Consider the following 13,500-nt stretch of genomic DNA (forward strand, 5'->3'; position numbering starts at 1 on the left):
CAAAAAACTAAAAATAGACCTATCATATGATCCAGTAATCCTACTTTTAGGTATTTACCCAAAGAAAATAAAAACACTAACTCAAGGGGCATCAGTTAAGCGCCTGACTCTTGATTTCAGCTCAGGTCATGATACCATTCATGAGTTTGAGCCCTGCATCGGGCTCTGTGCTGACAGTGTGGAGCCTGCTTGGGATTTGTCTCTCCCTGTCTCTCTCTGCCTCTCCACCACTTGCATGTTCACTCTCTCCCTCTCTCTCAAAGTAAATAAATAAACTTTAAAAAAACCACTAACTCAAAAAGACATATGCACTCTATGTTTATTGCAGTGTTATTTATAATAGCCAAGATATGGAAGCAACCTAAATGTCCATCAATAGATGTATGGATAAAGATGTGGTATAAAATCTCACTACTGGGTATTTATGCACAGAAAATGAAAACACTAATTTGAAAAGATATATATACCCTTATACATATTACAACACTAACTACAATAGCCAAGATATGGAAGCAATCCAAGTGTCTACCCATAGATGAATAAAGATGTAGTACACACACACACACACACACACACACACACACACACACACACACACTGGAATACTACTCAGCCATAAAAAGGATGAGATCTTGCCATTTTCAGCCACATGGATGGACCAAGAGGGTAGTGTGCTAAATGAATTAAGTCAAAGGCAAATGTCACATGATTTCATCTGTATGTGGAATCTAAAAAACAAAACAAGTGAATAAACAAAAAGCAGGAACAGACCCATAAATACAGAGAACAAACTGATGGTTGCCAGAGGAAAGGAATTAGGGGGATAGGCAAAACAGGTACAGGGGATTAAGAGGTGCAAACTTTTTTTAAATGTTTTATTTATTTTTTGGGGAGAGAGAGTACAAGGGGGAAGGGGCTGAAGGAGAGGGGGACAGAGGATCTGAAGCGGGCTCTGTGCTGACAGCAGCAAGCCCAGTATGGGGCTTGAACTCACAAACCATGAGACAATGACCTGAGTTGAAGTCAGACGCTCAGCAGACTGAGCCACCCAGTCACCCCAAGAGATACACTTCTAACTATAAAAAATAATTCATGAGGGTGAAAATTATCTCCTAGGGAATATAGTCCATAATATTTTAAGACTTTGTAGGGTGACTGATGGTAACCACACTCACAATAGCAAGCACTGCATAATGTATATAATTGTCAAATCACTATGTAGTACACCTGGAACTAATAGTATATGTCAACTATACTTTGGCTTAAAAAATCTAGCCTCGTCTAACTCTAAAAAAAAAATGATGGTGGAGAGTGCCAGGGAATGTTCTGAGGTCACTTTGTATCCTTAGCTGGGTGTTCTGTGTCTTTGCCAATAACTTACCTCTGAAGGCAGTTTGTATCCTCAGCTGGGTGGTCTGTGTCTTTGCCAATAATTTACCTCACTCCCCTCCCCTGGTCATTTTTTTAGCTTATTTATTTTAAGTAATCTCTACATCCAACATGGGGCCTGAACCCACAATCAAGAGTCACACACTCTTCCAATGAGCCAGCCAGATGCTCATCCCCTGGTCATTTTTTTAACCTAAAGATTATAGACTTCAACAAACCAATTCATTAACAAGGGATAACTACATTGAGCTCTAATGATGAGACACAGGGGGAGAAAACTTCCAGGAGCACTATTCAGGAAGATTAAACCAGTCTTCTACAGTGAGGAACAGAGGAAGTGGAGATATTCCCTTCCAAGATACTTGGGAAATATCTGTAATTTCTCTCATTTATTTCATCTTGTGGTTCACATAGATGTTGAAGTGAATGGATCCAGATTCAGAAATTTCATGAGGAGAAAAATGGAAGTGTGAGATTTGGCTCCCTCACTGCACTGGTTCTCCTCTGAATTATAGCAAGTTTTCCTTTCAGTCAGTCAAAAAATATTTATTGAGCACCTACTATGTGTCAGACACCGAGGTAGGCTCTGGGCCTAGGATGGTGAACCAAATGAAGGCCCCACCCTCATGGGGTTCACATTGTAACGTGGAAGGCAGACAAGGAACAATGACATTTATGATGTCAGGTTGTGGTAAATGCTGAACAAAACTAGAGCAGGATGAGAGGAGAGAGAGTGATGGGGGTAGGGTGGTGGGTGGATGACACTGTGCCGAGATGAGAACAAGGTGAAGAAGGCTGTGCACATACCTGGAGGAAGGGTGTCTCAGACAGAGAACTCAGAATATTGCAGGTAAGATAAGGTAGGCTGAGACATTGCTTGTCCCCACATACACCCCAGACAGGGTAGATTTACACCTGTCCATCCTTTCTGTCCAGCCTGGCTCCTCTGGTGACCAGTCACTTGCACCAGGAAGACTGACTGAGGTATGGAGCATTGTCTCCGGCCATGGAGAGAATAGAGCTACCTTGTCTACCCCAGGATGAACCCTTTTCCTTGCCCTGCTTGGCGCAGTGCTCTTCCCATTTGGGTTGACTAGCCGCCAAACCCCAAGTCCAACAGACCTGAGGAAGTTGGGATTCCCTCTACTGAAAGAGAACCCAGAACACTGCTGTGTGGGTTCTAAGAACAGCCAGAGGGCGATGGGTCTTTGTATTTCTGGCAATGAGGAAGGCTGAGAGGGGCTCCTAAGTTAAGGCTTTCTTGACTTTTACCCTCAGAGGCTCTCAGGTCTCTAGAGAACTTTCTGCCTTCAGATAAAACCAGATCACACCTTATACTTGCCATTGGGTGTCAGACAACCCTTAGCAAGTCTAGATTTGTGCTGACCAATATAGCAGTCACCAGCTACATACAGTTATTGAGCACTTGAGGTGTGGTTAGGCTGAAGAGAGCTTTGCTGTAAGTGTAAAATATACACCAGATTTTGAAAACAATACAAGATAACAATGTGAAATATCTCAACTATTTTTACATGGATTACATTATTTTATATTCATAATATTTCAGATCTATCATATTAAATAAAATATAGTACATTATAAAAATCAACTTCACTGGTTTATTTTTACTTTTTTAAATATGGCAACTAACAAATTTAAAGTTACATATACTGGTCTATTATATTTCTATTGGATGGCACTGGCCCAAATAGATTCACAGCTGGTTCCTTGAACCTGATCTAATCTATGCCAGCAACTCCTCACTGACTCAGGAAGTTCTTTATATCTAATCTAAATCCCTGTACCTATATTCAGAATCCCTGCCTTCCTGTCCAAGCCTTAGTACAGATGGAGATGAACTGGTTCCCACCTTCCTTGTGATACACTTTCATGCCTCTGAATATCTTTATACCTCTTCTTGTAACCTTTTTTCTTCAAGGCTGACTAGTACCAATTCTTATCTCTGATGGTAGGGATGGGGAGGAGAGCTCATTTGGCACAGTGAAATCACCCAGACATTGCTCTGCCACATAAGGAAATTCCCAGAATATTCTTCATAGAATGGGTTATTCAGAGCTAGACAAACAGCTCCCTTGAGCCCGTGGAAGGTTAAAGGCAGCCAGTTCTATTTCAGTCTTTATCCTCTGGCCCTGTCAGATCTGCTGAGGACAGGAATGAAGCTGTTTTCCAGAATTCTCCTGTCCAGCAAAGGTCCCAGGAGGTCATACCAGTTTTGAAATATATCACCCTACCTCCACCCCAAAAACTACCAGGCTAAGACATTAGTTGAATGCATTGGGCAGCAGGACTCCAGTGGACACAGGAGGAAACATGTTGTTATTACCCCATCTACGCAGGTGATGAGACACCAGAACAGCCTGTCGAGTTCCCCACCTGAATTTTTCAGCCGCAGAATCCAACTAATGCCCTAGGGGATCATTCAAAACCCTATTCTACTCATCCCCTTTTTCCTTTGCACCCATAGAATTTATTTGCCAACTCTTCTCACCACGGGGGTCTTTGCCAAAATCTGGATCCTGCAAATAACCTCAGAGAATCTGACCAAGCTGCCCAAAGCCACCAAATATTCTGGACCTCTGAGCTTCAGAGACTCCTGTTTTGCCTTTCCTCTGGCTTCAATATTTCTCTTCCTCCCTCTTGTGTTTATCTGCTTCCTTTCTTGCTTCCATTTCCCTCCATTTCCCCCTTCCTCCTTGCCTAAGCTTTGGGCCTGCCCTTGGCACCCCTAGACATGACCTCCATTTCCTAGTGACATTCATGCTAACGAAGTCAGCGACTATTCTCTAAGAACCATATATGATACCTAGTGTCAGTGTTCAGTGGACATCCAGTGGGAGTGATGGTGGGCCGAGGGGACCCACCCAGCAAAACCTTTGCCTCTGAACAATGGCAAGATGCAATAGCATTAGCTTACAAGCATGGAGGCATTTGTGAGGTTCTGTCCTGGGACCTACAGAGTGTGTGTTGGCTTGAGACTACCATGAGATGGGGAACTGTATGAGTGGCCACAGAAAACCACTAAATATGATAAATAGGAAGAAGCAATTATTTACATTGTAAATAAATACATATATGTGGTTCAGCAGACAGTACAAATAGGAGAGGGCTTGGAGGTGGAAGAGAAGCAAGAAGACAAAGGGCTTGGAGTAAGCAAGTCAGTGATGAGTAGAAATGACAGGGCAGAGGACCCTGAGGAAGGTGGGAAGTGAATCTGGGGAAGCCTGGAGAGAGGATGTCCGATGTGTCACATTGGGGAGCAGCAATGGGGCTTTTTGAGGGATGGCAATTAGACAGGACAACAATGGCAGAGAGCCAGATGAAGAATGAAGACTGAAGACCATGGTTGGCAAAACCCCTGCATCTCCTTCAGGGGTTCCCAGCCCCACAGCCTCCAGCACTCACTGACCTCCAACCATCCCTCAGGCCCTGGTAACTCAGGGACCTGAACTGGCCTTGGCCATCCAGCTCATGAGACTATACCTGGCTTACGGATAGGGTGGTTGAGGAAGGGGAGGTGTTGACCCAGAAGCGGCTCTGAGGCCTCTGTGCTGGGTGAGATTAATCAGTTTCCATGAGGCTGGTGGCATTCAGCAGGTCTTAAGGTGTCCCATGGGGTTGGTGATATGTCGAGGGAGGGATGCTCACCCTGCTTCCCGTCAAAAGTTGTGGTAGGACAGTAGATCTCTAAGGCAGGTCTGGGTTACAGGAATCCCCCACTCCACCCCAACAGAGGCTTTCGAGGATGCCATATTTATTGGTGAATGTGGGGTTGGGGGATGAGGGATGTTCATGGTTGCCAGCAGGTTGAGCTGGGGCTTGCCTTGGAAGAGACCCCAGGACCAGGAGGGTGTATGGATGCTATCATTGTCCCTCAGATCTCCACAGCCCACCGCATCAGGAATTTCCAGGGTGTTGCTTCTGCAGTTTAGGGTGGCCAGTGGACAAGAAGGCCTCTGATAATGCTGTGGTCTCCCTGCCAGCAGGAAAAAGACTGCTATCCAGAGAACAGAGCAAACAGCTGATGGGAAGGGTGGAAGTCCTTCTCACATGAGGCTAGCAACCTCTTGAGTGGTCTTGGTCGGCCAAGGCAGGAGTCTGTGTAAGTGCACCTTACCATTCTGTTTTCCTGCACCTTCCAGGCCAGGGGGTAGGTAGCCTTCTCTGAAGAATGCCAATGGCCTACTTCCTCCCACCCCCCAAACCTTCATACCAACATTCTAAGTTTCCCCAGGGCCTTTCATTGTGGAGGTGACAAAATCCATGCATCATGGGCAGAAGTAGAATAACGGAAGAGAGGCTGGATGAGAAAACAAGCCCCCGAGTCCTAGCAACCAGCCTCCTTTCTACTGCCAGGAGGGGCAGGGACTGCTTGGCTTTGTGGCCCCGAGCAAGTCACTTGCCCATGGGCCTCGGTTGGCCACCTAAACACTGAGGGGATTCGACTTGTGTCCTCATGGCCTGCCCAGCTCTGACATGTTAGGATCCTAGGTGAGGGGACCTCCTGCTTTCCACCATTATTCCTAACCCAGAGTGGGGAGAATGGGCACATTCCCAGAGCTCTGGCAAGCCCCTGGAGTACTGAGAGAATTCTCCTTCACCCTTTGGCTCTGGTCGCCCCCACCCATCCCCCATACATATCAGGGGGAGAAGTGTTAAGGAGAAGAACTATTAATAGAACTTTAGATTTGGAACTAGAAGAAAATTTGGAAACTCACTATATCACACCCTATTTATTGTAATCATTTTAATTTTATTTTTAATATTTATTTACTTTTGAGAGAGAGAGAGAAAGAGAGAGAGAGAGTACAAGTGGGGGAGGGGCAGAGATAGAGGGAGACACAGAATTAGAAGCAGGCTCCAGGCTCTGAGCTGTCAGCACAGAACCTGACACGGGGCTCGAACTCACAGGAGCTGTGAGATCATGACCTGAGCAGAAGTCGGATGCTTAACTGACTGAGCCACCCAGGCTCCCTGAGCAATTACCATTTTTAAAGTATACAATCCAGTGGCATTTTGTTCATTTGTGATGTTGCGCAACCACCACTTCTATTTAGTTCTGAAATATTTTCACCACCCTAAAAGAAAACCCTGTACCCACTGAGCAGTCAGTCCCCATTTCCCCCACCCCCAGCACTTGGCAATTTACCTTCTGTCTTTATGGATTTGCTGATTCTAGATATTTCATGTAAATAGAATCATACCATATACAGCTTTTTGTGTCTGGCTCCTTTCCCTCAGTGTGATATTGTCGAGGTTCATCTACACTATAGCAGGTATGAGTACTTCATTCCTTTTTATGACTGAATAATAGCCCATCCATTGTTTTCATCCCATGAGTAATGATTGGTTGATAACTTCGTTTATGGAGGGTCTCCAATGTTCAGACACTTCGCGGGTACTTCACTTATTTTATTTATTCCCCTTAGTTGTACCCTCGTAACTCCCACTGTGCCATGGCTCCCACGATGCTGAAGAAGAAACTGAAAGCCTGAGGTCATATAGCTGGTCAGTTGTTAAACCAGGGCAAGAACCCTGGTGGGGTTTTGATTCCCAGGTACCTAGGGGGCTTGAGAAAAGTGGGTGAGAGGGCAGTGGCCAGAAGGCTAGGAGAATCCCAGCCAAGGAAGACGACCAACTTGGGGTGTCACAGGGGCAAGAGGAGGTGAGGTAGGCCCCCACCATACAACTTCTCCCCTTCCAGCCACCTCCCTGCTGCCCCTTCTACTGGGTTTCCCATACCCAATCTCCACCCCAGCTGGGGTCAGCACATTTCTGACCAACCCGATTTGCCTGTCTCTACTCTAGGCCTTTTGTCTCTGGCCCCCCATGACAAAAGCTGAGGCATTTGGGGTCAACCACAACATAGGCCCAAGGCCCTGACATTATGCTCTGGGGTGACTACTATTTTGCCTTGAATCTCCACTTTGTTGTACTCTTGTTCCTCCACAGAGACCTGGTCAGCCTTCCTCAGACCTGACTTTTCCATCTTCCAGCACCAGCCTTGGCCTGACCTCTGCTCCCCCAGACCCTGCATGGGAACTGCAACCCAGCAGAGTTGCTTCTGGTCTCTGTCCAACATTAAAATGGTCTAGGGAGGTGTGGAATTGAGGTTATTTTGTCTAAGAAGCTTCCTGTACCCTGACCAATCCCAGTTTTTTTCCAAATGGATTATGGGAGTAAAGGTAATTTCTTATTCACATTTCTTACAGTGCCTTTCCCCCCACCCCAACACACACACACACACACACACACACACACACACACACACACACACCTTCTTCCTCCCCACTCCTCATTCTGTCCCTAAAAACTGTATTCTCCTCTGTTCTCTCTGCTCTACCTGATTCAATCCTCCCACCTGCTATGAGAGCATCCTCCAAGGAAGACAGATAATCATTTAGAGTTTAAGTAGAGTCTCTAGGAGCCTGGGGGACAGAGGTGGCCTGCAGCTGGAGGGATGGTGCAGAGGTTCTGTTCTGCAGAAGCTTCTTGTTGAAGGTGCATTGGTTGAGAACGCTGTAGCCCACAGTGGTCCCTGCCCAGCTGGAGGCTTTTCTAGCTCTGTCCAGGTCTTCTCTTGGTCTTCCGCACTAAGGTTTTACCAGGTTGTGCCTTGGAGAGTTGATAGAGGGGCAAGGCAACCCGGTTCTCTAACAGGGTTTGGTAATTCCTTAGGAGGTCCTGGCTCAGGGGTGCACTAGGCAGGAAGGCCAGTTTTAGCGCCTTCTCCTGGTAATGAGGCAGAGGGTTTGGGCAGGGCCAGCCCCTGGCGAAAGCATTGGGAAGTGGGTTGGGCATGAGCTGGAGGCCTCCAGGCTCAAACCTTCCACCAGCTGAGATGTGCCGGTACCTGTTGGGGGAAAGGGGTGTGGAGAGAACAAAGAGGTCAAAAGAGGGATGCAGGCATGGTGGAAGGAGTAAGAAGGAAAAGTTTGATGCTTTTTTCATAGCTTACTCAAAGTTTATTTTCACAATGCTACAAAGGTAAGCCCCCAAATTTATAATTCTTCATGTTCCTCTTGAAAAAAAAATATTTTTGAAAAGCCTTAGTATTAAATATCAAATCATGCTTAAAAATTCTATGGACTTGGGAAGCCTGGCTGGCTCAGCCGGTAGAGCATCCGACTTTTGATCTCAGGGTTGTGAGTTCGAGCCTTACACTGGATGTAGAGAATACTTTTAAAAATTCCGTAGGCTTTTTAAAAAATCTGAATCATTTCAACTTACGACAATGATAAAATGCTAACCAATCATGATCCCAAACTGAAATCATTCAAAATAAGAAAGAATCATCATTGGGATCCTGTTAGATTTTTGATGGTGGCAAAGGGTGACCAACTGTTGTCATTGATGTGAGTGCCACAAGAAAATAATGCATTTGTATTCTGAAAGTATATTTGTCGTGCGCATCCTGAGACTGAGGTATAAAGCCATGTTTTGCCAATATGTTTCTATTAAGCTAACACAAGCTAACGAATGATCAGGTTGTAGGGAATCACTTCTGTCTCTCCTCCTGATTGGATATTGGCCTATCCAGATAGCATGCACCCTGTGTGTGTGTTTGGTGTTAAGATGGTGAAATTATGTTGTTTAGATGGTCAGTCTCCTATCCTTTTTACATATTGTATCTCATTATCCAGATTCTGTCTTTCAGTCCCACTTCCTCTGCTAACACAGTGCCAGCAGGAAGAGAGAATGAAACACAAGGGCCCCTTCTCATCTGGTGAACTTGATGATGTCTCAGAGCCCTTCCTGCTCTGACCTGCTGCCATATGACACCTGATCTGATGGCTCCCTCTTCTACAGGCCTGTAGTGTTAGGTTCAACTGAGAGAAATGGACCTTTTAAAAAACATAGTTGAATAGTGGCAAATTTCCTGTTTCAACATGCTTTGCACCTCGTCCAGTAGATGTCCTCCTGTTTACTGTCTTTGGTTTACATCAGACATTCTCAGGCCCGGCTGCACATTAGAATCACTCCTAGGAGCCTTTTGCAAATTCCGGTGCTCAAGCTGCACACCCCCCAGGCCAAGTAAATTAGAATCTCATGGGTGGGTCTCACACATTTTTTTAAAAGACCCAGGTGATTGTATGTACCATTAACCAGAGTTGATGTATGTATAAATGGGTTTATGTATATGTACAAATGTTCTATTTATGTATAAATGTTTTATTTCTCAACATCATGGGTTTATGTATAAATGTTCTATTTCTCAGCAACATCATGAGTTTATGTATAAATGTTCTATTTCTCACCAATATCATGGACTTCTTGAAGCTTAGTCTGAAGTCCTTTCTGGGTCTCTCATGTTCAAAATGTGCTAGGTCGCTGATCTAGAGACATTTTTAACCATATTTTAATGCCTTAGAGAACTGCTCGAAAGGAATAACAGGACTGGATGGGCCTTTCTTACCACCATCCTGTCTGGTTCCCACCTGGTGAATTTGTACACATTCTTCAAGGTCCACGTAGCTCAGGTACCATGTCCTCCGTGAACAGCAAAACCTTGCCTGGGACTCTTTCATTCCTGGCTCCAGGGACTGGGCCTCCAGCAGCAAACAGAGGGAAACAAGGATCCTTCTCTCACGGGGACAGTGTACTAATGACACGATTTACTGAGCCCCCTTCTCTACACCAGGCACTGTGCCTTTTTGTCTTCTAACAATCCTGCAAGGTACCAGGTACATCTCCAATCCAGACTTGAGGAAGTCAGGCTTAAAGAAAGTCAAGTTTCTTTGTTGTATAGTAAGTTTGGGATTGAGCTGGCAGACTGCAACCTAAGATGTGTTTGGCTCTTGAACCCACAAGGCTTCCACCATCACACACAGGTTTCCTGTTTGCTGAGCATTGTGCTAAGCTCTTTATATGGATAATTGTATTTCTCTTATGCTGTCTTTATAGAACATTATATCACATCAGGAGTAGCTGTGAACTTGTTTGATTCCCCAGGTAGACAGGAGGGGAAGTGGAGCACAGAGGTTAAGAACACAGTTCTGAAACTGAGCTCTCTAGGTTCCAATCCCAGCTCTGGCACTTACTGGCCATATGAACTTGGGTGAAATAAGTGACCTTTCCATTTCAGATGCCCCCTCTGTAAAATGGAGTTGATAGTAATAGTTTCTATCTGGGGTAGTGGGAGGGTATAAGTAATATAACTCAAGTGATTAGAACATCTGGCGCTATTATTTCACTGAAGTTTATTTTTATTTTTTGAGGAGTGATCTAAGTCTTATCACCTTTGTATCCCTAGTGTTAGCACATACTAGCAACCAATAATCTGTACTGCGAGGGCTGCAGAGAGAAGCCAAGGTACTGAATAATCTTCTCTCAAAATCACCAACTGTTGGCATTAAAAAAAAAAAAAAATCAAAAATCTCCACAGCCTCCCCTCCAACCCTTTAGTGCTTCTGTTAATGCCCTTGGGATTGGAATTTGAGATATTCTGTCCTTATTCCCCACCCCATTTCCTGACTCTTATCCCCTTGACTAGACTGGAGATTTGTGTGTGCTCCCACAGTGGCAGGGAGGGAGGGCTGTTGGGTACTCCAGTAACTCCTTCCACACTGCTGTCTCTTCTCAGACCAGTCAATCCTCTACCCCCTTCTTTCTACCTTTCTGAGGGCTTCCTACCCTTCCAGCCTTTACCTGGTTTCCCCACAAAGCCTTCCTGGGGGAATGCTCCAGCCCACAGCACCCCCTCCTTCTTCTGAATTTCTGTAGTAACATGTTTTTTTGTATAGTGCTCTCATATATTCATTACCCATTTTCTCTTCACCGAGGTTGGAAGACATGGTGTTTACTGTCCCCATTTTATCAAGGATGGAATTGAGTCTGGAAAAACGAAACAAGTTGCCTAGTCTGGACTTTAACCTAAACCTCTGACTCCAGATCTCAGGACTTTCCACTGGTAATTGATGTTCTTACCACACTCTCTATCCGTGTCACATTTTGGGCACGTAGCATGCGTGGGCTTGAATGGTCAGCTGCCTTTCCATGCATGTAGGTAGGTCTCTGCCTTTCATAAGCTCCCTGTAGGAAGGGACTGGATGACATCTCTCTGTACTGCCAGGGCCTAGCAGGTGTTAAGCACCTAGTTGTATCCCCTGCATTCTAGTTAAACGGTTAAGCCTCTCCCCTGGCTGTCCCCTCTCTTGCTCCCACACCTTCCTTCCAGCTACACTCAGAACAGAGTTTAATTGTCAGATGCCCAAAGGCATGAAGGTCAGAGTACCAAGGTAGGCGTCATCAGAAAACAGGAATCAGAGAGAGGAAGGAGCTCCTCTTACTTCTTGAACTTCTTCGAGGGCAGGATGTTGCCCTTGGCGTCGAGGGGAGGTGCCCTTGCTTCACTCCTCAGCTTGAGTTTCTCCAGCTCCCTCAGTTCCTGCACCGTCCTGACGGTCACCTGGTTCTTCCTGTTGTCGTCCGCGAAGATGGGAGTACAGCAGATGAAGGTCAGAAAGCTGTTGGGACCCATCCAGGAGGGAGGAGGGATGGGAGGCTCCGCTGGGGGGCGGCCGTGGGCCCCGGAGTCCGTCAGCCAGCGCCACACGTTGCTGTCGTAGGGCCTGTCGGGCCTGGTGGGAAAGGTGGCTGGCAAACGGCCCACATCGAGCCACGTGTGAAAGCCCCACGTGTGCGGCGCCGCGTCCTTCCAAGGGCGGATCAGTCGGCGGCGCACCTCGGATTTCGTTTCGGTGCAAGGCGGCGGCTTCAGGGCCAGCCGGTGGTAGGCCTGCCGGGTGAAGCCGGGCCACTCCCCGGGCTCACTGGGGAGGAGGAACTCACGCCGGGCCAGCGGTTGGTGGGTCAGGAGGGGCTCTCGGGCGTGGGCCATCTAGAGAGAGACAAAAGGGTGCCGGGGGGACCGCTCGGCCTCTCTTTCCAGGAGCAGCCGCAGAGACAACAAGCTGCCGGCCTCCTCGGACCCCGGACTCTCATCAGGACACGGTGGCCTGGCCGGAACCCTTCTCTCCGCGCCTGCCCTGCCGTCAGAAGTTATGTCCGCTCTGTAGGATTCCTCAGCTTTCGCTCTCTCTCCGTCTGTTGGGTTTTGATTTCCCTCCTCTCCACTCTTTACTCCACATCCTCCGCGCTCTGGCTCTCCCGCGCCCCTGCCTGGAGCTGGTGCTCCTAAGCCTGAGGATACTGAGGGGTGGGGGTGGGGGTGGGGTGGGGGGGGGGGTGGAGTGAGAGGTAGTGCCCATTACCGGGCAACGCGCATAGAAGGAAAAGCTTTCTCGGGAGAATGCAGCCCAGGTGCTCTTCTCTCCCAGACTTGACCTGTTACTGTCATTGGTGCATTTCCCTCACTTCTCATCCAAATGCAAGCAAGTATGGAAAACATCTAGAAGGCTGCCTCCTTCCCTTTTCTGTGTCCCACCTCCCGTGAAATAAACAGTAGCAAATATGTATTGACACTGTGCTAAATACATCTACAACTCAGTTAACCCTATAACCCTGTGAGCAAGCGTTGTTACTGTCCTATCTCAAAGATGCAAAAAGCAAGACACAATGAGGGCAAATAGCTCACCCAAGTGGCAGAGCTGGGACCTGAGCCATCTGTCTGCACTGCTTATCATATATGTTCTAAAGTGCTTCTCCCTCCTTTCCACCCTAGGACTTTATTGATCCTAAAAGCTCACCTGTCTCTTGGGCCCACTCCTCTGTCATTTCCACAGCATCACCCTAGTAGGTGGGGCTGGGAGGTGTAATAACCAGGCACCTCCTTTCCTCTGTTCTGAGCTCTGTGTTCACAGTAGTACAGGATTAAGAGAGGAAGTGGAGAGCTCTGGGCCAATCTACTGACCAGAGGAAAGTATGGCCCATCCCAGGGGGAAGCCTTAGTCCAGCAGGGTGCAAACAGATAGGCTGTGGAGATGGGGCCCCACCTCCTACCTGCAAGAAAGGTTCTTGGACATGGAGTGGATTATTCCGCCCTCTGGGTTGTCTCTGTGGGCTACTGGCCATTCCTCTTCTGGGCCTGACTGCCAGGAGGAGCAGCTTGGTAAGGGAAGACTTTCCTGGCAGCATTGTTTGCTGTTGGGGTTGCTATGGTGATGTTTCTTGGATGGTGTTGCAGGAGGAGGC

The 13,500-nt window shown here is 46.9% G+C and overlaps 1 protein-coding gene and 1 long non-coding RNA gene across 6 annotated transcripts; one reads left to right on the plus strand and one right to left on the minus strand.

Annotated features, from left to right (window-relative positions):
• Nucleotides 1–1,278: 1,278 nt before the first annotated feature.
• LOC111561314 lies at nucleotides 1,279–12,820 on the plus strand. Of its 5 annotated transcripts, XR_006600483.1 has the most exons (8): nucleotides 1,319–2,239; nucleotides 5,391–5,509; nucleotides 6,837–6,915; nucleotides 7,360–7,592; nucleotides 11,190–11,317; nucleotides 11,720–11,864; nucleotides 12,299–12,421; nucleotides 12,687–12,820. It is a non-coding gene; the product is annotated as an uncharacterized LOC111561314 (long non-coding RNA). The 5 variants fall into 5 exon arrangements; XR_006600481.1 differs by lacking the exon at nucleotides 12,687–12,820 and having other exon boundaries at nucleotides 1,279–2,239; nucleotides 9,051–11,317; nucleotides 11,783–11,864; nucleotides 12,299–12,420; XR_006600482.1 differs by having other exon boundaries at nucleotides 1,301–2,239; nucleotides 11,720–12,421.
• Nucleotides 7,795–13,443, minus strand: TEX52 (testis expressed 52). The gene is made up of 3 exons (XM_011283735.4): nucleotides 13,309–13,443; nucleotides 11,697–12,247; nucleotides 7,795–8,260 (listed from the first exon to the last, which is right to left on the minus strand). Exons 1-3 carry the CDS (start codon nucleotides 13,441–13,443, stop codon nucleotides 7,966–7,968), a joined length of 981 nt encoding a protein of 326 aa, XP_011282037.4. The 3' UTR covers nucleotides 7,795–7,965.
• Between the last annotated feature and the right edge of the window lie 57 nt (nucleotides 13,444–13,500).

Source organism: Felis catus, chromosome B4 (assembly GCF_018350175.1).
Source record: "Felis catus isolate Fca126 chromosome B4, F.catus_Fca126_mat1.0, whole genome shotgun sequence".
Taxonomy (NCBI): Eukaryota; Metazoa; Chordata; class Mammalia; order Carnivora; family Felidae; genus Felis; species Felis catus.